Source organism: Ostrea edulis, chromosome 3 (genome assembly GCF_947568905.1).
Source record: "Ostrea edulis chromosome 3, xbOstEdul1.1, whole genome shotgun sequence".
NCBI lineage: Eukaryota > Metazoa > Mollusca > Bivalvia > Ostreida > Ostreidae > Ostrea > Ostrea edulis.
Window position 1 is genome coordinate 39478913 of NC_079166.1, and position 27136 is coordinate 39506048.

At 34.8% G+C, this 27136-nt stretch overlaps 1 protein-coding gene across 1 annotated transcript in view; it reads right to left on the minus strand.

The window, feature by feature from the left end:
* Window positions 1–1157: 1157 nt before the first annotated feature.
* LOC125673157 (uncharacterized) overlaps window positions 1158–27136 on the minus strand; it is a 48627-nt gene continuing 22648 nt past the window's right edge. The window contains exons 10-22 of the mRNA XM_056160891.1: window positions 23330–23403; window positions 13202–13310; window positions 10585–10644; window positions 9787–9837; window positions 9576–9657; window positions 9310–9397; window positions 9129–9199; window positions 5118–5240; window positions 4489–4611; window positions 4230–4378; window positions 3942–4080; window positions 2297–2387; window positions 1158–1964 (exon numbers count right to left, since the gene is read on the minus strand). Of these exons, the coding sequence (XP_056016866.1) occupies window positions 1933–1964; window positions 2297–2387; window positions 3942–4080; window positions 4230–4378; window positions 4489–4611; window positions 5118–5240; window positions 9129–9199; window positions 9310–9397; window positions 9576–9657; window positions 9787–9837; window positions 10585–10644; window positions 13202–13310; window positions 23330–23403 (1192 nt within the window). The 3' untranslated portion in view covers window positions 1158–1932. The remainder of the gene's footprint in view (window positions 1965–2296; window positions 2388–3941; window positions 4081–4229; window positions 4379–4488; window positions 4612–5117; window positions 5241–9128; window positions 9200–9309; window positions 9398–9575; window positions 9658–9786; window positions 9838–10584; window positions 10645–13201; window positions 13311–23329; window positions 23404–27136) is intronic.

The window sequence follows — 27136 nt, forward strand, 5'->3', positions numbered from 1 at the left end:
ATTCTCAAACGAGTTTGTCAATTTGAAAATATCAATTTTCTAACCTTTTACAACTCAATCGAACAATTGATAAGAAGTGCATATTTTAAAGGATCCTCGTCATCCACCAAAATGGCAAAATTTTGTATCAATATTAAGAGTGTTTTGTGCAAATTTCCAGATGGATGTCAAGTGGAATTCTCAATTTGATCAAATTCATCGATCATAATGATTTTCACTCCGATTTTGATAAAGTTGACAAAAATATCTAATCTACCGAGTAGAGGCATGGAAAACAGCCGTTTAATCTTTACAGTACACCTGTACTTTCGATACATTTAGACATGCACTGAAAGACTCCCAAAATACCGTACTGTTTCTTGAAAGATCACTTGATGTGGGCAGAACTCATTTATGGTCATGGTTTTTTACCTGACCAAGAGATCAGGTTGTTGTGTATACTTTCGATATACACAGGGAATCTTTCAGGGCTGTTTGAAGAGTTTCTGTGGTCACAGTGTTTGTATAATGGTGATACAGGGGATGCTTCCTCCTCCTGGGCACCTGATCCCACTTCTGGTGTCTCCAGGGGTCCTTGTTTGCCCAGTTATTATTTTGTATTGATTTTAGGAGTTATGAGATTGATCACTGTTCGTTTTCTTCACCTTTCATCCTAACGGTAGCTGACACACAGTCTATATCCACCCCCTCTTTCCCTCTCTCACTTTCATTCATTGGCTCAATGAATAATTTCTTTTGTAAATATAGAGCTATCATAAACTAATTATATAAATGTTATACATAAGTTTCAAGTTTAAGAAATTAATATGCAAATCGTTCCTTGATTTCAGATTGTGTAATTTATAATACATGTATATAGAGGAGAAAAAATACAATTAAATTACAATTGCATTGTTAGGGGATTTTTGAAAATTGAATTACGAAAAAAATAGCAGTTGTTGACATGCCAATGCTATGGAAACTTTGGTATAATGGGTTTGTTCAAGATCTAAAGAATGCCTGAAAGTATTTGCTTTCATTATTATCAAAACGCCTCTCTGGGGTATCTCATTTGGGTTCATAAAAGTCTGAATGACAAACTTTGGTTGCATTATGAATTATTGTGTCAGGTAAAGGTAATCAACAAATCTCTTCAGAGACAAAAGAAGAAATAATGATCGCGTTTTCGTTTATGTTACATGATAACCTCCGACGTCGAGAATTTTTTTTTGAAATTAAAAAAAAGCCGACGCGATAGCTGAGGGTTTTATATTTCAAACAACATTTCGATACCAAGGAGGTTATCCTGCAACAGAACTTTATTTGTATTCTACTACAACTCAGAAATGTACAACCGATCGTTTATCTATACAGGTACGAAATAGGTCCCTGTAGCGTCATGACAGTTTCCGAAACGGCCTATATTGCTTTTTTTTTTTGCTGACCAAAAAGACGATATGGTAGGGGAAATATTTCATGTATTCAGTCTAATATTAACGGGGTATATCAAATGCTTTGAAAACACAGTTAAGAAAAACGTGTCTGTGTATCGCCATGTTTACATGTGTATCGCTCTCGGAATGCAGACGATTGGTTTATATTGAATGGCGTGTTCATTAGTCGTTCATGAAATTATTACAGCATATATTGATTGACGTTAATTATTATAGAATTGAATTATTAGTTATTGACTTTATTGTTGTATTAGCAAAGTACGAGGTGCAAGTGAGATGGGTATCAATTTTTTTCATAATCAGTTATTACGTATGAAGGTATATCGTAGAATAATGACCGCGGCATTACTTTCATCTGTGCAATAACCGTAGTGGAATAGAATATATATGATTGAGAAAAGGTCTTATATATCAGGATATATAAATATAAGTAAAATTCTATTTTTTGAAAAGTCTGCAATCTGTTCAGTGTAACTCCTTGTCATGAATGGAAGGGTCTTCAAGGTAAATATTCGTACGCACTTGCCGCATCTACAAATTAATAGAACATGTTCAGCATAATTACTGCAAATACATGGAGTAAGAAAACTATTGCGTGATTAATTAAAAATCTGCCGATATTTCCACAACAAACGCAATGAAAACGGTTGTACAAGCTGAAATTCCCTAGAGTTGTAACAAGTATTCGTGTGAAGCTTGGACAATATTCAAAGTCCACGTTCCAAGTCATTTATGTTTGTCCATGAAAAATTGTCATATCAATCCGTATCATGGATTATGAATTTATAGATAGTTGAATTAAACTAATAATGATTCGTTTCATTCGTATATTATTTGTTCATGTTCCTGTTTTTATATCTTACCTTTTCTTTCGATAGTATCATTATGGTTCCCAGAGCGCGATTTGTTATTGATATATGTCTTAAGGCACATGTAAATGGCAGTATATTGTTCCTATAAAAATACGACAAAATATTATCCATAAATTTACATCAATCTATGGTTAAAATTGCATTGACGGCAGATTGAAATGCAGGCAACAAATGTGTATTCGGTTAAAAAGGGATCTTTACTCCTTTTGGACCACTGATCCCACCTCTGGTATATCCAGGGGTTTGTGCTTGCCTAACTCTGTATTCTGTATTCCTTAAAAGAGTTATGAGATTGATCACTGTTCATTGTTCATCATACACCTTTTCATTTTGGTATATTGTAAATGTTTAGTACATTGTTTGTCTCATAAGTACACTATAACTATATCTGAATTCATTACTAAGAATTATTTTACAATGAGGTATATTTAATAAAAGATAGAATACAACGAGCAATAACTAAACTTCCAAATGAAAGGTGAATATAATGAACGACGATCAATCTCATTTCTCCTATAAGCAACACAAAATAGATGGTTGGGTAAACACGGACCCTGAACACACCAGAGGTGGGATCGGATGCCTAGGGGAATAAACATCCCGTCGACCGGTCACAACCATCGTGACCCCTATATCCCGATCATGTAAACGGAGTTATCCGTAGTCAAAATCAGTGTGCCAAGAACGGCCTAACAATCGGTATGAAACACGTCAGACAGCATTAGAGAATGAGGTTGTATTGACGAACTAGATCGTTATAACAACCATAGAATTTGCGAAATGCTTACTTCCATCGAAACTGTTGAAACCCCTTCACCATCAACTTATTTGTCAGTAGCTTGCCTTGATTTAAAAACTGACCATACGCAGAACAAGCTCTTGTGTAACGAATCAGTACATATACATGGCAACGTTCGCCTTTTCATAATGTCTTCTTTTAAAAATATGTGAAGATATTATTTAAAGTGCTAACGTTTTATTTCCGTGTTGTATTTTCTTTTTAATTGTGATACACATGCACGTACATTTGTGGTGCGATATGATTATTATCCAACGAGTTGTGTGTTTTCTATCCCCGAGCCTTGGGGGTGAATAGAAAACAAAGAACGAGTTGTATAATAATCATATCCAGTAACAAATCATGGGGAATTCTTTTTATGACATATTCTATCCTGACAGATCATTGAATATGCATTTCCAAAATATTATATTTTGTTTAGCTCAATCCGAACTACATTTGTAACGTTGACATTATGCGACGCTGGGAATAGTTCGTTGGGAAATATGAATAAAAATAGATATCGACTGTCACAATGTTTAATTTATAAAAGATCCTTTTTAAATAAGAAACACATTTTCGTTTTATTATTGAATGTAACCAGAAAGTTCATTTGAAACCAATATTTTTGATCTTGGGATTCCAATATATATATATATATATATATATATATATATATATATATATATATATAGTCAGTTTGGTTACAGGATATCAAAAGCAGTACGTCTGCATTGATGTAGTTCTGATTACAGATTAGTCGTTATGTATCGTATAGGCAATATGTTACTCGTTCCGAAAAAAATGTAAACAAAAGTGAGGAACACATTCATTGATTCAGTCAATGATAATTGATACCTCTTTGGTAAGGGCATCCATTCTTTCGCTCATGATAGTGAGTGTGGACCCGTAAACGTCAATCATATCGACACCAGACTCAATCAAATCAACAAGGTAATCCACCAGGACAAACACTCCACTGTAGTTTATACCGACACTGAAATATATCCATTTGTATTCTCATTATTACGTAGATGTCTTCAATTTTTCATATCAAACAGGGTTTCAAAGTTTGATATATTGAAAAAGATAAGTCATTGTATTTTGGTTTTATTGTTGTTTTTTTTAAATATATCGCTTACTAACCATCCTCCATGTACAACATATGGTCCGTTGCTTTGTATTTTGGCGTTGTTTGATTTTACAAGATTTATGAAATTAAGGAGTTGCTCTGACATGTTGACCATTTCCGTACCGTATGCATGAATGTGATTTACATTCTTTAGCTGCTTTCCCTGGAAAATTGAAAAGAAGTATATTTTTTTCATTGAAATACCGTAACATATTATCAATATCCTCAATCATTTATACAGCTTTTCAATTTTTATTACAAATAATAAATTACCTTAAATAACTTGATTTTACGCAATGTCACTTTCTCTAGTACGTCAAAGGTTACTACGAGTTCCACATCAATCCCACCAACAGTGCGGACTGCTCCATCGGACGCAGGGAAATACCATTCCTCCTGAAAATTTGTAAATTTTACTCAATGTAGAATACCCAAATTCTACACAATTCTTATAACATCAATCGACGTTTCGTTTTATATCGTAATAGTACTTTAATGAACGTGTTCTTGGACAAAGAAAAAAAAATAAACGTTTATAACGATTTTTTAAAATTATGATTTGAGTTTGTAATGAAAAGATGTTTTATGTCTTTATCTCATTTTAATTTTGGCATACATCAAATGGGAGTATCTGCTTACAAAACGCTTGACAAAGTTTCGGGATGATATTCTTGTCGTTTGAGTGTCGAACCTTGCATTCTTTTTACGTGTGAACATAGTACATACTTACTGCTGGACGAGAAAAAAGTTACAGACTTTGACGAAAGGAAATAATGTGAAGAAAATTTATATCATATACAATAGCGATTTCTTTGTGATATCCATACGACATACGTAATATTGTAGTTCCTTTAGAATAGTACAACAACAGGTAAAACTCCATACGAAATAATTCACAATACCTTATATTTTTCATCATCAATGGTAAGTGCTACTATCGAGGGGCAGTTCTGTTCCCATACCATACGCCAAAAATGTCCAGCTGTCTTCGGAAGAGGGTACTGTGTCATTATATAGCTTTGGTTCTTTAAAACAACAACAATTGTAATTAAAAATCATCAAAGATTGATGATTCGAATCATTTCTCCAAAGAACTAAAGAATATAAAACAATCGTTTACAAGACAATGACTGAAGACTTGACTGATGAACAAAAGTAGCAAGCATATCGATGCTTTTAGCTTCATCATATATTCATGTAAAAGTAACCTTTCATTGTTACAAGTGAAAATATTTCCAGATCTTTTACACAGACTTAAAAAAACCTTTTAGCTTAGTTGTTAAGGTGGCTGCTTCACAACCAGATGGTCTGGGTTTAATTATTGATACCAATGCAAACACATATCCATATTAATAATTTGCGATGTATTTTGTTTGCATGCATATTCTTATGTCTCATTTGAGAATTGTTCACTCATGACATGTCACCACTTTTAGGTGACGTGGAACAAATGACCTGACCCTAAAGCTTATAGTAGTAGCAGTAAAGTTCAACGTTTATCGTGTCAACGCCTACTGTGACAATGAATCGTAGTTTCGAGAGAGAACAACCATTCATTATCATGAATGTCTTTGATTGAACGCGTCACCAGGATTGAGATCCACATTCGGCCTTCCGACTGTGAAGCATCCTAACCACTAGCCTAACTGACGATTCATGATGCCTTCTAATTCAATATTTCTATCAGTATTTAAAGGCAATGGGATTGATAATTAGCTATTTATGCACAGGTGAAGATAATGAACTGATCGAATTCATGAATCTAATAAAAAATAAAATTTAGTTAAGGGCAAACAGGAACCCCTGGACATACCAAAAAGAGGATCAACTGCCTAGTTTATCTGATTGATTGTATATTGTTTACATCCCGGTTGTGGATAGTTTACTCAGATGGAGATCAATGCCGGTGATGAGCTGTCCTATTTAGGACTATGCTCGGCGTTGACGGCTTTTGAATCGGGAAGAGCTTTATTGTGTCACACCTGCTGTGCCATGGAAAACGGGACCTAATTAATTACGGGTTTTTAAGGTTTGCCCTATTAAGTTGGTTCTTACGACAAGTAATGGTTATTAAGGACCTATTCTAACCAGGATCCCCTCGGGAACAAGTCAGAATCCTTCGAACAAAACAATTCCTATCGACCGGTCTCATTCGCTGTGATCCATATACCTTGACTAGGTAAATGAAGTAGCCATTAGCGAAAATCAGTGATAAAGAAACTGCCTAATAATTGGTATGAAACACGTTAGACATTGCATTTTTCGTTATATGCAACTTTCATTTTTGTATTTGGAAATTGAATCGTTAAAGCAACAATATCATTTCAGGATTGTTGGCTTTAGATTGACATCATTGCAATTTACTAATAACGAGGAAACTCTGTCATGTTTAAATGCAAGTTTCATGTTTAGTTGATTGATCATTTATCAAACATATTTTCCCGCTGAACACATTGATCAAAATAACCTTAGCACAAGGTCTGTGTAGTCCCTCTATGTTTTTTCTAAATAGTTGTATAAAAATCAGAACAAATCATTGTGTTCAAATAGTATTTATAATTTATTTTAATTTAGTATAAAGAAATAAAGTATGGGGACCATAAAAGATGCTGTTATACCTGTTGTAAGAAAACACAATGCGCAGAGAGGACTACTCAATTTATATTTAGATTTTGTCAATCAGAGATGGGGTAATCGTAATCAGTAATCGTAATTGATTACAATCGATTACATTTTTTTAAGTAATCGTAATCGTAATTGATTACATTTGTTTTTAAAGCAAAGTAATCGTAATCAATTACTTTGGCAAAGTAATCGTAATTTATGATTACAATAATGATTACAATGATTACTTTATATTTATATTAAAATAATTATTTAATAGATAACAGTTAGAGCTTATGTATGTTATGTGTGCCATCATAAGATTTATCCATATCTATATGATATTATACTTACAGTATTTGCATGTATTCAATAGCAACTAAGGTCTAAATCTGTTTAAATTAAACTTAATAATCTGAACTAGTATACCCTGTATCATTTACTGTACATCTCATTGATCTATTGTTACTTAATGAGTATGAGCTCACTCCTAATTAGTAGTGCACAGTTTGAGAGACTTATGTTCATAAAGTGCAACAAACATTTCTTATAAACATTTTAAGTGTCACTGAATGGTGTAATCATGATTACTTTTCACAGTAATCGTAATTGTAATCAATTACTTTCAAAATATGTGTAATCGTAATCGTAATCATAGATTTTCAAAGTAATCGTAATAGTAATCAATTACATTTACAATGTAATCACCCCATCTCTGCATTTTCAATGCCAACGACTTCAATGATACAAGAAACATTCTTATTAAGTTTTGTGTATATAATACACCCCAAAGTTATTCACTTTTTCAAACTTGGATATTTTATTGAAAATAGATATTGACGGAAAACTAACAACTCAGCTTTATGAAAACGGGATGATTTCATCTTCTTCATATTCAACTTCCCATATATGTGTAGTGATATTCCAATATCACCTGCATATAGTGTTTATATCTCGATTGATTCTATGTGCAAGATTTAGTTCTGCATTTGGTCTGTTTTTAAATCGATGCAGGTTACTGACAAATAAGTTGATAGTGCAGGGGTTTTAGTAGTCAAAATTTAGTAAATTCTATGGTTGTTATAACGATCTAGTTTGCAAATACAATCTTTCATTGTGTTAAATGTGTTCTGACGTATTTCATACCGGTTGTTAGGGAGTTTTTTGCACGCTGCTTTTGATTACGGATAACTCCGTTTACCTGATCAAGATATAGGGCTCGTACCGGGTGTGACCAGTCGACATGGGATGCTTACTCCTCCTAGGCACCCAGTTCCACCTCTGGTATATCCAGGGGTATGCTTTTGCACAAATCTATGTTTGTATTGCTTGCATGGGTTATGAGATTGATCACTGTTTGTTACAAAAAGAGAATTAAATGATATATAGTTTGCCCAACTATCTATTTTGCATTGCTTGTAGGAGTTATGAGATTGATCACTGTTCGTTATCTTCACCTTGCATAAGTCGTTATTCACACTTTGAAAATACAAACAAATGTCGAAGTAAATGATTTCATTCCTTATATCTTACTTTGAATATTGCACACATCTGAATTTAGCGTTTATGTTATGGCGAAATCATTTATCATTCCCCAATTACTGAATAAGTATAATAAAAACACTTACAAGTACCGAGAATCATTGACAATTGTTTCTCAACTCACGGTTTTTAGTAATTAAACAACATGTGGTCAAACGACTATCTATAGTAAGAGTAGTTACAGGAGGGTTGTTTTCTCATATACCGGTACCCAAACAAAGAGCAATACAGCGTCCATTCTATTTCATGTAACCCGTCCCAGGTTTATGGTTTCTAATCGTGGTATATCCGTAACCGATTTTAGATGTATTGACGTCCTTATTGACTTTACGTACAGAAAACAAATCAAGACCAAAACATAAAAAACCGGTTTAAAAAAAGAAAAAGGTTTTTAGCTAGTGTGAATCTTCTAAGTATGAACATTTTAGAAATGAAACGAAGTCCAAAGGAAATTAATGTAAATTTTATACGGTTTTAATAGAGTGCATTTGCCTTAATTTGCTATGTTTGGTATATTGATCTCTTTTACAACCCAAGATTAAGAGCAGAAACCAAATTATAGATCGATCTCACTCGATTTGTTCCATACATCGTAAGGCATTTAACATGAACTTCTGTAATTGACAATTAAACAGTCTATTATCTGAAGCAATCATTCTTTCAACATTATAATTGTAGTTTTAATGTCAACTATTGCAAAATCCACCCTTGTTTTCAATTAAAAATATAAATTAAGTACAAATCTGTAACTGATTAAATTCACATACCAAAACAAAACTGGCATTCACATAGTCGGATTCCTCCCTCTTCTCTTGGAGCTGTACGCGATTAAAATCATCTGAAATGTTAATTCGGTTTTTGTCAAAAATCTCGATCAGCGTTGTGAAACAACATAAGGTTTTTTTTCTTGAGACACGTACATGAACATCGATATGTTATAGAACTTACAGGGTACTATACTCCCCCTATTTCTGTTTGCATTAATCTTCGAAGTTGCTTTTGTTGTAGTTGATGTTTCCTTTGACCGAAGTAGTTCCTAAACAATGAATTGTACATGGGTGGTGTATTGTATTTCATATTATACAAGATTATATATGACTTAATTCAAAATTCATTATTGATGTATGGTCTGTATCTGACCTAACTATACTATCATAATGTAGTCGAATATATTCTGTAGTTAAAAAAGTTTGTTCTTACAAAACGCTACTCACGGAAAATTCGTTACAAATCTTTAGCCTGCTATCTTTCATCAGATCAAGAACATGATCCACGAATGAATGCAAAGGTATCGGTCTACAACAAACGTAGAACAGTACAAGATATATATATATATATATATATATATATATATATATATATATATCCGAGTAAGTTTAGTAAATAATTTAATACCATGGAAACCTTAACACTTATCATACTTACTTTTCTCTTTGTATCCGAGTACGTTGATCCAAGGCCGAATATGTCTGGTCACTAAATACATGCATTTAATAATGATATTAGTGATTGAAATGATTATACACAGTACATCTGCACGAATTTGTAACAATCGCACAGTGTCGGATCTTTCCGGGAAGGGGAAAATCAATCTCGAATGCATTGTGATAACCATTTTTATTTCGATTCAACATTCGACCATAAACGCAATTTATTGTCTTTTTTTAAATACATGTTTGCTATAATCGATCAGATCTCCCCACAGTAAGTCTAAATATGTTAATAATCACTTATTAATTACTTATGCAATTATTGGAAACGTGCATTTTGTATAAATGTGTACTTTCGGTGAACGTAATACATTCGAGATGCCTTCCCCGATATTGCTGGAAAGAGTCGTAGTTGAATAAAATAACTTTTTTGATAAATGTACATTAAGTTGCTGTAATTGATGGTTCTTCAATGCATGGACATTGGAGAAAATATTTCAAATAAAACGTTTTTTTCATCATACTATAAAATATATCGGGTCTTGAAACACGTCTACAGTTACGCTAAATATATATTACATTGTCTTCCTCGCCTTGGTGTTTGCTCCGTATCGCTTGAGAGGCAAACGTTTGAAAATTAACGCATACAAATAATGGAGATACTTGAATTAGGAACCTCACTCGTGTTAATGAGATTGGTTGGAATAGGAATAAAAGTATTCATGTATTCAAACATTTTTTCAATAGGAAAACATGTGCAAAGACGCTCAGATTGAACATCATTGATTCTTACCTGCTGCCTCGGTCGTGTAGTGTCAAATCAGCATATGTTTTGGAATCTTGTTTTGATTCGCTGTAATCAATATACATGGATTTTACATTCGGTCAAAATAAATTTCTATTACATACATAATTTAATGACAGTTCCTACGACTTTTTTTTCAAAATTTATGATATGAAAATTAAGTTTATATATGTAAAAATATAATTTGATGAAATCAGCATTTGGCTGCTCTTGTGAATCGAATTTTGGCCTTGGTTTTGGCATCTATTGATTAGGGATTGTGAAAGGAATTCCAAGCGGTCAGCATTTGGAAACTCATGGTGAATATATTCTAGTTGTGATGAAAATATTAACAGAAGTTTATGGACTGTGCTATGGCACCCATGGGGTCAGCATTCAAATGTACATTGCACTGCGATTTAGTTATGATCTGGTAAAAATGTATTAGTGACAAAAATGTACGAAAGCCCAGATGGCTTATTCAACATTCAAGATTCTAAATACGAAATTCGAATTTCAAGATTTGGAATTGGAATTTCGAAATTCAATATCCAAATCAAACAATCGAAATATAGGTCACAATATATGATTTAAAAGCGACAATATTTTAAATCAGACTCATCAATGTAAATGATCACTGTCTTTATTGTACGATTCGAGTTTTGAGGTTACCGAACATAAATTTGAAATATGACAGGAAAGTTTCTATTATGTAAAACTACGTATGTACTTGTTCTCGGTCGAAGTTAGGGATACTGTGTAATTTTTGTGTTTTGTTGAAATTCAACTACGTTTTCTAGCTATAATCAAACAATTATCAGTATATCAATCGCTTACCGAACAAACAAATAAAAACCCAAACATTTATTTGTTATATTTTTATGCACCACTTTTGTTTTCAGTAAAGATTCACATTCTATATTATCGCATATCTCGTTTGTAACAGAACTGTCGCTGGGAAGCGTTAGCTATTGCGTGAAACTTTTATATATTGCATTTCTAGTCAAGAAGCGGGTATGTCTCCCAGCCAATTTGTTTCTGGATTTATTTTATATCTTTGAATTTAGATAAATGATAAACTTTTACCACCTTAGCACTTTTCACATATATATATATATATATATATATATATATATATATATATATGCAAGGTGAACATAACGAAGAGTGATCAATCTCATAACTCCTACAAGCAATACAAAATAGATAGTTGGGCAAACACGGACCCCTGGACACACCAGAGGTGGGATCAGGTGCCTAGGAGGAGCAAGCATCCCTTGTTGACCGGTCACATCGCCGTGAGCCCCATATCCTGATCAGGTAAACGGAGTTATTCGCAGTCAAAATCAGTGTGCCAAGAACGGCTTAACAATCGGTATGAAACACGTTAGACAGCATTTGACCCAATGCGAGGTTGTTTTGACGAACTAGATCGTTATAACGACCGTAGAATTTGCGAAATGCTGACTTCAATCGAGACTGTTGAAATCCCTGTACCATCAACTTGTTTGTCAGTAGCTTACCTCGATTTAAAAACTGACTATACCCAGAACAAGCTCTTGCATATCGAATCAGTTGAGATATATAAACACCATATGCAGGTGATAATGGAATATTGCTAAATAAATGTGGGAAGTAGACGATGGAGAAGCTGAAATCATCCCGTTTGTCATACAGTTGAGTTGTGAGTTTGCCGTTAATGTCTACTTTCAATAAAATATCTAAGTATGAAGCAGAAGTGGACGACTATGTGGTGTCCTTTATTTCGATATCACAGGGATATTTCAAATCGACATATGAATGAAAGCTATCATTGTTAATAGACAAAACGTCATCGATATATCTAAAAGTCGAATTGAAAGTCACAGCGAGAGATTTTTTTCTTCTCACGTGAAAGTTTTTGAATAAATTCTGCTTCATATGAATATAAAAACAGGTCAGCTAACAAAGGAGCACAATTCGTGCCCATGGGAATTCCAACAGACTGTTGGAAGACCTGATCACCAAAGACCACGAAGATATTGTCAATGAAGAACTCTAGCATATTTTTTATTTCAAAGTCAGAGTACTTGTGTGTGGAATCAGAGTGGTGTTTAACAAAGTAACTTTTTGAATGACTGATCACTAGATATAAACATTTCCGTTTTCCGTTTTTGTTGAAGAAGCAACTGTCTATGATGTCAAAAAGTCTAGTCTTTAATTTATCGTGAGGAATGGTCGTGTATAGTGTTGAAAAGTCATAGGTTTTAATGCTATTGATTTGGGAAAAATTCTGTGATTTCAAGTTTACTAAAAGTTCTTTAGAATTTTTTAGAATCCACATTTGATTAACACCACTTCTGGCATATGTAGTCGCACAGTAAGTTTGAAGTTTCTCCTTCACAGCTGTTAACATTTTCGTGAGGAGCAAAGATATATATATATATATATATATATATATATATATATATATATATATATCTCTTTCATGCAAAGCTAAACATGTACTACTTTGAAGAATAACATTATTTTTTATCTAATATTAACAAAACATAATTTTTAAAAATCTTATATTCATGAGAATATTCTATTGAACATATAAATTGTATAGTATTCTCAAGGACTGACAAAAAATTATTTGATTTACCCTCGTCGTCGCTTAACGATAAACATAGCAACTGCAATGACAAAGACGGCTACAAGAACAGAAACCACGCCCCCAACAACACCTCCAATCGGAAAGTGATCTTCAGGAACTAGAACAACAAATATCGGAAGACAAGAATTGAATAATTAGTAATACATGAACTCTGATCATTATGCAAAATATCAAGGACTATCTTTGAATTACAACTTCACAATTTTTGTTCCAATACTTTGAAAACATTGCCAATATATTAATACTGAAAAAGTAATTTCCCCTTCACAAAACAAAGACAGAATATAACTTTGTTTACTATCTTAGTCTACCAGAATATAACTTTGTTTACTATCTTAGTCTACCTAGCGAGGGAGGTAATTCTGTTAATTCTCTACACCAGAGAAAATGTTGACGTGCAAGACACACGAGGTAAGATTTACTGCAAAGATCAGGACAATCTTGCAACGACATTTACATTATACTACATGTACATGGATTGATTGATTGAATATTGTTGAATATTGAGGGACTCTCGAGAATATTTCACTCATATGGAGATGTCACCACTGCCGGTGAAGGGTTGCAAAATTTAGGCCTATCTCGGCGCTTATGGCCATTGAGCAGGGAGGGATCTTTATTGTGCCACACCTACTGTGACAAGGAACCTCGGTTTTTGCGGTCTCATCCTAAAAGACCGCCCAATTTAGTCCCCTCTTGCGACAAGCAAGGGGGACTGAAGACCTATTCTAACCCGGATCCCCATGGGATCTATATATGTACGTATTTAGTATTAAGACTTAGAGCATGGTGTGTACAAGTTGCAGTTTTCTCTTGCTTTGCAGGGTCGACATAATACAAAATTTCAAGTTAGTGAAATTCGGAAAGAAACGTGTTTACAAACTTTACACAACTTGTTTCATATCACATCAATTCATGTGTAGAGTTATACTGTAAATCCCATGGTATTTGCGCGAAAAAATTTCAATGCGTGATTTCACAAGTCTATATATAATCATTCACGAAAACATTCTTGCAAATAAACTCGACTTGTACAATAAACATGAGGCCCACAAGCCTTATCAGTCGCCTGAGTACTAGTGAAAAGTATCACTACTCCCAACTCCTATGAAATGTAGGAAAAAATCCTGTTCTGAATATCTGAGCTATATTCTGATCTTCAGCAACAGTATAAAACAAGACGTGTTCTTAAAATTCCAATGCCCTCAAACGTGATTGATTGATGGATGTTTTCCGTCACACTCAACAATTGTTAGGTTATCTGGTGGCGCCCAATTTGTTATTGATATGTAGTGAATTAAACACATTTTATCATTTAATTTGACGATTTTCGTTAGTAAATATATCATAATAATGCTAGCATTTACATGCATTTCAATGCACTAAAATTGAAATAGTATGTGCAGTGTTTTGCATATGCTTACATTATACATGTATGTTAGCACTATAAACAAATATATAAAACTATGTACTACATGTCTACTTCATAAGAATATAAAAACAGGTTAACACAGGAGCACAATTCATGCCTATGTGTGATCTGATTATTTGATGTTACATGTATCAAGTACCTTACTTTGTCGGCGTTATTACATGTATATGCAAAGTCCAAAATACCTAAAGTATGACAGAAAGAACGGTCATTATACAAAATTCTGAAATCATTAGGACATTCACTCTATATCATGCAAAGTATACTATCTCAATCCATCCAATAAAATAAGAAGAACCCATCCTTAAAACAGAGATAAATATTGATTGTTTAAAATATCATATTGATTGATTGATTGATGTTTTCCGCCACACTCAACACTTTTTCAGTTATATGGTGGCGCCCAGTTTTTATTAGTGGAAGAAAGAACCCAGATACAATGTACCTGGGAAGAGACCACCGACCTTCCGAAAGAAAACCTTCTCACTTACTGGCGCGAGCGGGAGTCGAACCCGCGCCGAGTGCATACACTGATAAAAAGTTTTACATATTATGATATGTGTATTAACATTAAAATGTATGACTAATTTGGACCCATCCTGGACTGTGAAATGCACCATTAGGTATTAAACCTAACCTACAGTTGTAAAACGTTATCTAAAACACCCAACTTCGTTTCTATAGTGCTTAAAGACCCAATTTTAAGTTGACACCCCCAAATTGTAAGCTGCCTGCCAATCAAATATTTAACAATAGATCTCAGGTGGAGTGACATCTGCAGACACTGTGGTCTGGGACTACCCCAGAGAGGTGTTTTGATAACAATAACAGCCAGTATCTACAGGCATTCTTTAGATCTTGAGGAAGCCCAGTATACCTGAGTTTTGATAGCAATGACCTGTCCACAACTGCTATTTTCTTGTAATTCAATTGTTTTTAGAAAGGCCCCTGAACAATGCAATTTCAATATAACTGTAATTTTCCCCCCTCTATATACCTGTACATGTATTATAAATTACACAATCAGAAATCAAACAATAATTTGCACAATAAGTTTTAAAACTTGTAGCCTATTGAAATAATTTATGTCATCAATTTATGATACCTCTATATTTATAACAGAAATTATTCATTGAGTCAATGACAGAGAGAGAGAGAAAGAGGGGTGGGTGTAGAATGTGTGTCAGCTACCCTTAGGAATACAACCATTATTCAAACACTATGACCACAGAAACTCTGCAGAGGTCCCTGAGACAGGTCCTGTGTATATCAAAACTATAAAAAAAGCATGGACAGGTAGATTTCTACTGTCTCTGTGTATTTCTTTGAGTGCCATGGGATATAGCAATTAACACCTTGGTAGACCCTGGCCACTCCAGGTAAATAACATATGTTTAGATTAGGCTCCGCCTACATTTTCACTGACCGTACGGTCATGAGATGGGTCTTTAACAGACTCTATTTAGCTTTTGAGATATTTAGAAATTACGTCTGATGCATTTCGGTCCTTCTTCAGGGGTTGGCCCCATAAACATGATCAACAGAGTAGCAAAGCCCTGGATGCGTAACCCGGACGCAATTTACCCCAAGGTTGAGCAGAGGTATAAATGTGTGGGTGTTGTGTGATTGGCTAAAATCAAGAGTGAAATTATTTGGAATTGAAAGAAATATTATAGACGTTTAAATGAATTGTTGGGGTGCAAAATTGTTCTGTTTAAATATCATTACCTGGGACCAAGCGCAAGGGGTCACAATCTCTGTTTTTGGTCATTACGCATTTTACACTATATGGCTGTTGAAAGGATATATGATAATCAGTTGAAGGGACCGGGACTTGAACTCCTTGAAAGGGGTTGTAATACAAAATTAGGAGATGGCATATTGTTTACAGTCAATTTATGTTGCATAGCGTTTTACAAAATATTTTTTCGTTCAGTCACATTCCGACCAATTTATGTTGCATAGCGTTTTATAAAGTATTTTTCGTTTAAGAGATAGAAAGCATCAAAGTTTCGAACATTATTCCTCTTGAAAGCCCTTATTACGTAATTAAGTTTCCTTTTGATGACATCAGCAGTTGCTAAACGTTAAAACAAACAACTTTGCTTCAAGAATGCTTTCCAAATTCTTTTTTGATTTCGAGATATGTAGAAAATACTTTGACCCTTTTCGGCCATTTATTTGACGGCCTGGCTCCTAAAACTTGATATGGTTGAACAGGTCTTGTTATTATCTACAACTTTTGTTGCATAATGTTTAACTTTATGTTTTCAGTATTCAAAACAAAATGAACAGTCTGAACAATTTATATTTCATAATGCTTTACAAAATAGTTTTCGTTTAAGAGATAGAAGGCATCAAAGTTTCGTATATTATTCCCCTAAAACTCCCTTATTACGTAACAATGATCATTTTGCTGGCATTAGCAATTGAAAAACGTCAAAACAAACAAATTTGCTTCAATAATGCTTAACAAAATCTTTTTAATTTTTGAAATATTTAGAAAATACTTTTGACCCCTCTTGGCCCTTTATTTGAAAGACTGGCCCCTAAAACTTGATATGGTCGACTAGGTCTTGTTATTATCTACAACATTTGTTATATATGTCTTTACAAATTATTTTAAAAAGATATTAACGAAAATGTATCAAAAATTGCACAAAAAATTGTAACGCATTTTCGAGTCAAGGCGAGCTTCAATGCCTTTTGCATCAAACAAATCATAACGCGCTGTCATATCTGCCAATTTTCTCTACAATCACTGAATATTTGAAGCTAATATCTTTGATAGTTTTTGAGAACACTTCTGGACAAAGTGATCCTCTAAAAAATATGAAAAAAGTCATTATTTTACGTAATAAGTGACGAAATCAACATTAAACAAGAGGTACTGTGAGCAATGCTCACTAAGAATACCCCCGCTTAGCCCAATCTCCCAAAGGTGTTGTTAATAGGCATAAATTACATCTTTCCTGAGTGTAAAATATAGTATGCCTTTGTAGAAGAAAATGGAAGATATAGTCCGAACACAAATCCATGGTTTTAACCTATAATTTTGATCTTGAGATCAAAGGTCAAGATCATAAAGAGGTCATGAATGTACATGACACATAGTCTGATGTTGATACACCCATGTCTTATGGTATTACTATGTCAAAACCCTAAAATCAATTTTGACCTTGAGGTCAAAGTTCAAGGTCATATAGAGGTAATGAAGGTACCTGACACATTGTCTCATGGTGATACACTCATGTGTCAAATATGATATGCCTATGTCAAAGAACAAAGAAGTCATGGCCCTGACACGAATCCATTGTAAAAATGTTTAATTTTGACCTTGAGGTCAAGGTCATATGAAGGTCATGAAGGTACATGACACATCGTCTCATGGTGATACACTCATGTGCCAAATATGGTATGCCTATGTCAAAGAACAAAGAAGTTATAGCCCTGACATGAATGCAAGGTGAAGATAACGAACAGTGATCAATCTCATAACTCCTACTAGCAATACAAATTAGATAGTTGGGCAAACACGGACCCCTGGACACACCAGAGGTGGGATCAGGTGCCTAGGAGGAGTAAGCATCCCCTGTTGACCGGTCACACCCGCCGTGTGCCCCATATCCTGATCAGGTAAACGGAGTTATCCGCAGTCAAATCAGTGTGCCAAGAACGGCTTAACAATCGGTATGAAACACGTCAGACAGCATTTGACCCAATGCGAGGTTGTATTGATGAACTAGATCGTTATAACGACCATAGAATTTGCGAAATGCTGACTTCAATCGAGACTGTTGCAATCCCTGTACCATCAACTTGTTTGTCAGTAGCTTACCTCGATTTAAAAACTGACTATACCCAGAACAAGCTCTTGCATATCGAATCAGTTGAGATATATAAACACCATATGCAGGTGATAATGTAATATTGCTACATAAATGTGGGAAGTTGACGATGGAGAAGCTGAAATCATCCCGTTTGTCATACAGTTGAGTTGTCAGTTTGCCGTTAATGTCTACTTTCAATAAAATATCTAAGTATGAAGCAGAAGTGGACGACTCTGTGGTGTCCTTTATTTCGAGCTCACAGGGATATATCAAATCGACATATGAATGAAAGCTATCATTGTTAATAGACAAAACGTCATCGATATATCTAAATGTCGAATTGAAGGTCACAGCGAGAGATTTTTTCTTCTCACGTAGAAGTTTTTGAATAAATTCTGCTTCATATGAATATAAAAACAGGTCAGCTAACAAAGGAGCACAATTCGTGCCCATGGGAATTCCAACAGACTGTTGGAAGACCTGATCACCAAAGACCACGAAGATATTGTCAATGAAGAACTCTAGCATATTTTTTATTTCAACTTCAGAGTACTTGTGTGTGGAATCAGAGTGGTGTTTAACAAAGTAACTTTTTGAATGACTGATCACTAGATATGAATATATATGAAGAAGCAACTGTCTATGATGTCAAAAAGTCTAGTCTTTAATTTATCGTGAGGAATGGTCGTGTATAGTGTTGAAAAGGCATAGGTTTTAATGCTATTGATTTGGGAAAAATTCTGTGATTTCAAGTTTACTAAAAGTTCTTTAGAATTTTTTAGAATCCACATTTGATTAACACCACTTCTGGCATATGTAGTCGCACAGTAAGTTTGAAATTTCTCCTTCACAGCTGTTAACATTTTTTTGAGGAGCAAAAATAGGGGCTTGGTAGAGCACTTACTAGATCCAGCAATGTATCTCTGTTTGTAAGGGTTTTTATGTAGTTTAGGAATCCAGTATAGGTACGGTAACTCATATTCATTCGACCCATTGACTGGAATATTAAATGTGTCTAAAACTGAAGCATGGTTTTGAAGAATTTCGTCTTTTGAAAGGGCAGTTGGAGTATAAGTATGATTACCAAAAGTGGAATTAACGCCAAGTTCGTTTAAAATACAGTTGTAATAATGAGCCTTACAAACAAAGACAATGTTGTTACTAGCTTTGTCAGCTGGAACCAAAACATATTCCTCATGTAACCTATCTAATTCTTTTATCACTTCTGGTTTACTAAACACAGAAGGATAGATGGTACGTACTTTTGTTTTCATGTGTCTAATGCGGGATTTTAATATCCCTCTTATGCTTTTAACCCATTCTGACAATGTATCAAGTTCTTTTTCATATTTAGCCCATCGTCTGGCATAATCTTCGACAGAACTCATAATAGAGATGAAGTTCTGTTGCCAATTAGAAGACCGATGTTCTCTGTATTTAGGACCTTTAAGAATAAGTGATTTGAGGTCCTCATTTTCAACTATATCAACATCACCAGTAATGACATGTCCAGCTGGACTATAGTTGAAAGAAGATGAAGAACAAGAACATGTTGGTGGATTACGTATAAGATGGTCTATATCTAAGCACTGCAAATTTTGTTTATAATTAAAAAGTTTGGATGCAATAGTAGAAGTATAGCTGTAGGAAATACAGGGTGTAGACTTGAACTTGAAATAAGTAGGAATACACGACTGAACCCTTTTATGACGAAGAATGTTACTTATGTTGACGGCATATATTCCTTTGTTTGTAAATTTGAGCTTAAGGAACTGACGGCATGATCTGGAAGGAATATCATCCATGGTCCGTGCTGGTTTATAGAGCCTGTGGTAGGCGACATCGATAATCATAGAGTTCAGTCTATATTCAGGTGTTGAAAAATCCAAGTATAGACTAGCCATAGCTTCTTCAAATAACGTATGTAAAACCCCCAATGGAATAGAGTAAAGTTTTGTACGAATATGATGTGGACCCAATTATCTGTTGATGTGAGGCAAAAGTGAATCAAACGTGACATCATTTATACTTGGTCTTTGATATGAACGATGTCCGTGACTGCGTTTTCGTCTTTGGGTATTGGGAAAGAGTCCCATCACATTAACGTTATTTCCTTGTGGACTAGTCAAATTTCCCACATCATATACATTATCATTGCATCCATATGCAAATGCAGTGCCTAGGGTCCTGATCCAGTGATCTTCTCGTTGTCTACGAAAAGGGGTGCTTAATGTAGGATTTTTTGTGTGATGGTAATTTTTTTCTAAAATCCTTACCCTCATGGACAAGATGGAGTGGTCCGGTGCATTAAAATGCTTGTAAAGAAGTTGGTTACCACCATTATTAATTTGAAATCTGTGCCCCGATATTCTTTTATTAAGTGAATCCTTGGTTTCTCCCACATAAATTAAGCCACACAGGTTACACTCAATGGCATAGACAACGTTAGAAGATTTACAAGTCAGATTATCAAACATTTTGGTACAGAAACTACGTCCAGTTAGATTACTACTAAATGAATTTTTAGTGATCAGTATATCACAAGTTTTGCAATTTTTTGCAGAACATTTTGAGGTTGAACACATGAGGTCTGAAAAGGAATTATCAAATATATCTCTTAAAGGAATATAACAGTCTTTAATTTGGGTATACGAATTCTGGTTTCTGTACCAAAGCTGACAATCTGACGATTGTACATACGACAAATCTTTGATATCTCGAAGGATAATCCGAGGGACACCAACCGATATGTAGGAGCCTGTGTCCCTTATAGACTCCCCAGAGTGACACATTTTTATACTGGGCGACGTGTCAGCCAGTATTGTTTCGTTATTGTGTATATTCATGAAAGAACATATATCGAGCGACAAGTATCCTCGGGGACAGACTGTCCACCAGCAGAGATACAAACTCGATGGTTAAATGCAAGGTGAAGATAACGAACAGTGATCAATCTCATAACTCCTACAAGCAATACAAAATAGATAGTTGGGCAAACACGGACCCCTGGACACACCAGAGGTGGGATCAGGTGCCTAGGAGGAGTAATCATCCCCTGTTGACCGGTCCATTGTAAAAACGTTTAATTTTGATCTTTAGGTCAAGGTCATATGGAGGTCATGAAGGTACATGACACATCGTCTCATGGTGATACAAAGAATAAAGAACTTATGGCCCGGACACGAATCTGGAGACAGACAGACGGACAGGTGGACGGACGGACAGACGGATGGACGGACGGACAGACAGAGTGATTCCTATATACCCCCAGAACTTCGTTCGGGGGGTATAAAAACATCCCCCATTAAATTCAAGTACATATCGATCATTCCTGAAAAAGTGACCAAAATCGGTCGACGCATATTCGAGAAATCTTGGGCACAAAATTTGTAAAAAAAAAAAATAATAGAAAAAACTTACAATACAACGGGAGCAAAAACAATATGTCCCCGATACTATGTGTTCGGGGATATAATCAATATTCAAACGTATAAAAATCAAATGTCTGTACATTTAGTAATTCTTAACCAAATTATGTGCAAGTCCTACTTGTATGTGTTCTCCTGTACACCTTACAACATCAATGTTCGACACTCACTTTGTCACCATAATAGTCCAAAAGCACTGGTAGATTCTGTAGTTAAGTAGTCCTGTTAGGTCAGTAGCTAGTCCAGTTGTTGTAGGCAGTCGGCCGAGTTGCATAGCAGCAAGAGGGGCGGGGCAGTGCTGGATGGGGCTTTCCTGCATATTGTGGTGGGGTCTAGGGGGCTACTGTGGAACATTTTTCAAATCCTGAACCAAAAGCCTGCATTTCTGTCGCAAAATGACTCAAAATAAACTCATTTTAACCTCTGTTTTTACCGATATATTTATCAAACCACGATGCGTATGCTTGAATTGCAGTGCTACAGATATATTTTTCTAAGGGCAGAAATGATGCAGCTGCGGTCAATATTAGACAGTAGTCCATTCCATTAAGTTTTCCTTTTTTAGTAGTCTACCAGACTACTCGTAACTGATATTCTGATAGTCCAATGCAACATTTACAAACCTCGTGCTACCAGACTAGCGTTATTGTCGACTTTGAAATTGTACCGTTTGTGTGAAATTGCAACTTGTACACCACATATTGAATTTATTAAATGACATACTAAAGCATGATCTTTTCACAAATCCACTCACTAAGCTAAAACAAAGGGGGGGGGGGGTCATAGTTGTCAATTCTCCCGATTTTGTCAGGTTAAATGCAATTGTTCAACAGATAACCTGATTATATCTTACAAGCTGGTGGGTCATATATTTCACCCGATTTTTGTTGAACCATCCGCAAATCACCTGATTTCTGGATAGGTTAATTTGTAAATTTGTTTGCACCTACGATTTCAAGTTTGCATTACTAAAAAAAACAATCCTGCTAGCCATGCATGTACGATGCAGCTAAATTTTAAAGTCAATGGCAGTTGCTAACAATAAACAGTGGGGTCAACCTTAACTCTAACCTTCAGGTCATACACACAACGCTGACAAAGAACCTAACCTTAACCTTAACTCTAATCTTCGGTCATGCACGAAATGTCTCAATAATATATAATATTTTGGTGATATTTCAGGTTCAAGTCACTTTCATCCCTTCTTGTTTCTGCAAAAAAACTAGGGTTACTACCAGGTCTGTTTTAGGAGTTTACATATTTTGTAGTTAAATGTAAAATCAACTCTTACACATTACAATAGGTTATATATGGACAATACCGTGTTATTGTAGCAAAGGGGTTGGCAACTGTGCGTGTGTTTTCTGGACACAGTATTGACTTAAACAACAGTAATCAAATTAATCCTCAATCTTAATAAACAAACCTTTCAGTGTTGCGAATGGGCCAATATCACCAGACTGCGTACATCCACCATTGGTACATACAAAAATTACCACCCTACAATACAAATTAACAAAGTAAAATCAGAAAAATGACCACCCTACAATATAACTCAACGAAGAAAACTCATGCAGTAAGATGACAATCTTAAGATGCAAGTCCACAAAATCAATAAAAAAATGACCACACTACAACACAAATCAACGAAGTAGAAACAGAAAAATGACCACCCTACAATACAACTCAACAATTAAGTAAAATTAGAATTAAAGGCCTGTAGGGCCTGAGAGTCGCTTCGTACTTCATTGTCAACTGGAAGTTTGAAGGAGAAGGTAGTAGTAATCAAGGGTGAAGAACGTCATGTGCGTGTGTGTGCACGCTTCTTATTTCAGGATTTATATAGTTAATGCATTATGCCTCTGTAAATTGACTAAAGTCGACTAAGCCATGACCACTGCAAAACTTTGAATTACATATCCAACATGGATGTAAAGAGTCATTGCTAAGTAATGAATGTGCTCAGCAATCCATGATATATAATGCGAAGAATTGGTGGAAAATCGTTATATTGTCATATAGTACTTTATAACAGAAAACCCTCAACTAAGTGCGACAGTCGTAGTAAGAAGATACCATCCAACAAAAACGTTTAGCAAATCAATACCCTGAGCTTAAACTTTAGTCAATGTTGCAATGACTATGCAGATATCTCTAAGAAACATCACTGTTTTTACTGTACTGACTCTCAGTGTATATTTTTAGAATTTATTCATCAACTAGTAGTAAAATGCAACTATAAAAAAACAACCAAAGAAATAAGGAAATGTTTGTCAAACATATATCTTCCACGTGGTGCAAAATTGAAAAGGGTTATACAGATGCATCATTTAATTGATAATATTAATATCTATTTATATAGCGCCTTATATGACTATAAATAACCACTCTAAAGCGCGGCACACAATTAAAATGATACAGCATGTAATAAAAGTAGTAAAAGGAAATAACAATACAATTAAGACAGATAATATCAAAATAATGCTAGCAAAACATCAATAATGTGAAGTAAAATTACTAAAATTTAAAACATGCTGTGCATCAATAAAGTTCCACGCCGTACAAACAAATGATATAAAATAAAATAGTTGAAATAAATATACAAATATACATTTGAAAAAGTCATGTTAAAACTGATGGTAAAGAAACAATACGGATCTAACCACCTGTAATACTAATAATAGGCAAGTCTAAAAAGACGTGTTTTAAATGTTTTTATAAAATGTAAATAGTAAATAGTGTCAAACCAACTCAATTAATTGAGTCGACAATAAATTCCTATGTCCTGGGTGCACTTACCCTTGGCGATTGACAATGTAACCTAAAAATAAATAGGGGCAATCTACTCCATGGGATGCATCAGTGTACCTTTTGATGTCAATCAAGCAACTGATTTTATGAAATATAGAAGAAAATGTATTACTATGTCTAGTTTGACCCTTGACCTTTGACCATGTGAACCCTAAATAAATATAGGTCATTTACTCCTTATGATGTGCATGTACCAGTGTACCAAGTTTGGCATCTGTCAAGCAAAGGGTTCTCAAGATACTGAGCGGACAGTATATTCCTATATCTAGTTTGACCCTTGACCTTCAACCATGTGACCTAAAAATCAATTGGGGTCATCTACTCCTTAAGATGTACCAGTGTTCCAAGTTTGATGTATATCAAGCAAAGGGTTCTGTAGATATTGAGTGGATAGTATATATATTCCTATGTCCAATTGGATCCTTGACCTTTAAGCATGTGACCTTAAAATCAATAGGGGTAATCTACTTAGGAAGGTACCAGTGTATTAATTTTGATGTATGTCAAGTAAAGGGTCCTCAAGATATTGAGTAGACAGTATAATCCTACGTTCAGAGTGGATTGACCCTTGACCTTTTGACCTGAAAATCAATAGGGATCCTCTTCTACTCATAACCAACCAATATATGAAATATCATAAAGATCAAGTGAATGGTTCTACAAGATATTGAGCGGACATGTGGTCTACCGACCGACAAGTGCAAAGCAATACCACCACTCACTTCATCTTCTTTGAAGGAGGGGGCATAAGTAATTGTTCACAGAATCTCAAATATAGTCACATGAATTTTAGAAATATGACTTAAATAGCTTTCCGTACTTCGGAAAAAACTTAAATACTGATAGCTGCAGAACTGTAGTTCTCTGAAAAAAATATTTTGACGGAACAGAGAACTACATATCCACCCTTATAAAAACGGCACACAAAAAGCTGCGCACGGTTGAGGCCTGATGTCTTGTGTTGCTGTCTCATAAATCTAATTTCAAAAAATTCTTAACGTATTTTCCTACTATACGTGTGTCCAAACATACCTTCAAATACTCATACATACATTCAAATATTCATTATATTTATGCGTGGAATCTATTTGCTGAATAAACAGAAAAGTTTGAGCCGCTGAAAATATGTTTTTAAAACATGCCGGTGACAGCAAGTACATCTCGCTTCGTGAGTCGACTAAACAATGACCACCATACAAATCAACAAAGTAAAATCAGAAAAAATGACTACCTTACAATGCGAATCAACAAAGTAAAATCAGAAAAATGGCCACTCTACAATGCAAATCAACAAAGTAAAATCAGAAAAATTACCACTCTACAATGCAAATCAACAAAGTAAAACCATGCAGTATTAGATGATCGAGAATATTCCGATAAAAGGTGAAGATAACGAACAGTGATCAATCTCATAACTCCTATAAGCAGGGGATGCTTACTCCTCCTAGGCACCTGATCCCACCTCTGGTGTGTCCAGGGGTCCGTGTTTGCCCAACTATCTATTTTGTATTGCTTATAGGAGTTATGAGATTGATCACTGTTCGTTATCTTCACCTTGCAAGCAATACAAAATAGATAGTTGGGCATTTCAACCAAATCAGAAATAAGTGATGTTTGTAAAACATATATGTCCCTCATGGTGCAAAATTGAAAAGGCTTATACATATGCATAATTTGATTGATAGTAGTATCACCAATTCGAAATATTGAACAGACAATATCTTCCAATGTCAGGAGTGTATTGACCAAGTGACCTAAAAATCAATAGGGGTCATCTACTCCTTATGTTCTACCAGTGTACCAGGTTCGGTGTCAATCAAGCAAATAATTCTTAAAGTACAGGAGATAATACATCACTATGTTAAGTTTAACCATTGACCTTTGATCAATAGGGGTCATCTACTCCTTGGGATGTACCAATGTACTAAGTTTCATGTCTGTCAAGCAAAGGGTTCTCAAGATATTGAGGGGACAGTGACTTCTATGTCCAGAGTAGATTGATCCTTGTGACCTTTGAAATTTTGACCTGAAAAACAATACGGGTCTTTTTCTACTCATAACCAACACACATATGAAATATTTTTACGATCGAGTGAATGGTTCTGAAGATAGTGAGCGGACAACATGGGATCTACCAACCGACCGACTGACATATTGACCGACCGACCGACAGGTGCAAAGCAGTATGCCCTTCTTTGAAGGGGCATAAAAATAATGGTTTCGACTTTGTGTTTTAATAATGAAGAAAACGTGAATCGATAGAGAAGTACATAAAGAACGTGAGTGTGATTAATTATACACAATGAGTGGTATAAAAGTCTAATTGAATATTAATTAATAAGATACGGCGGGTGTGACCGGTCAACAGGGGATGCTTACTCCTCCTAGGCATTTTAACTGCGGATAACTCCGTTTACCTGAT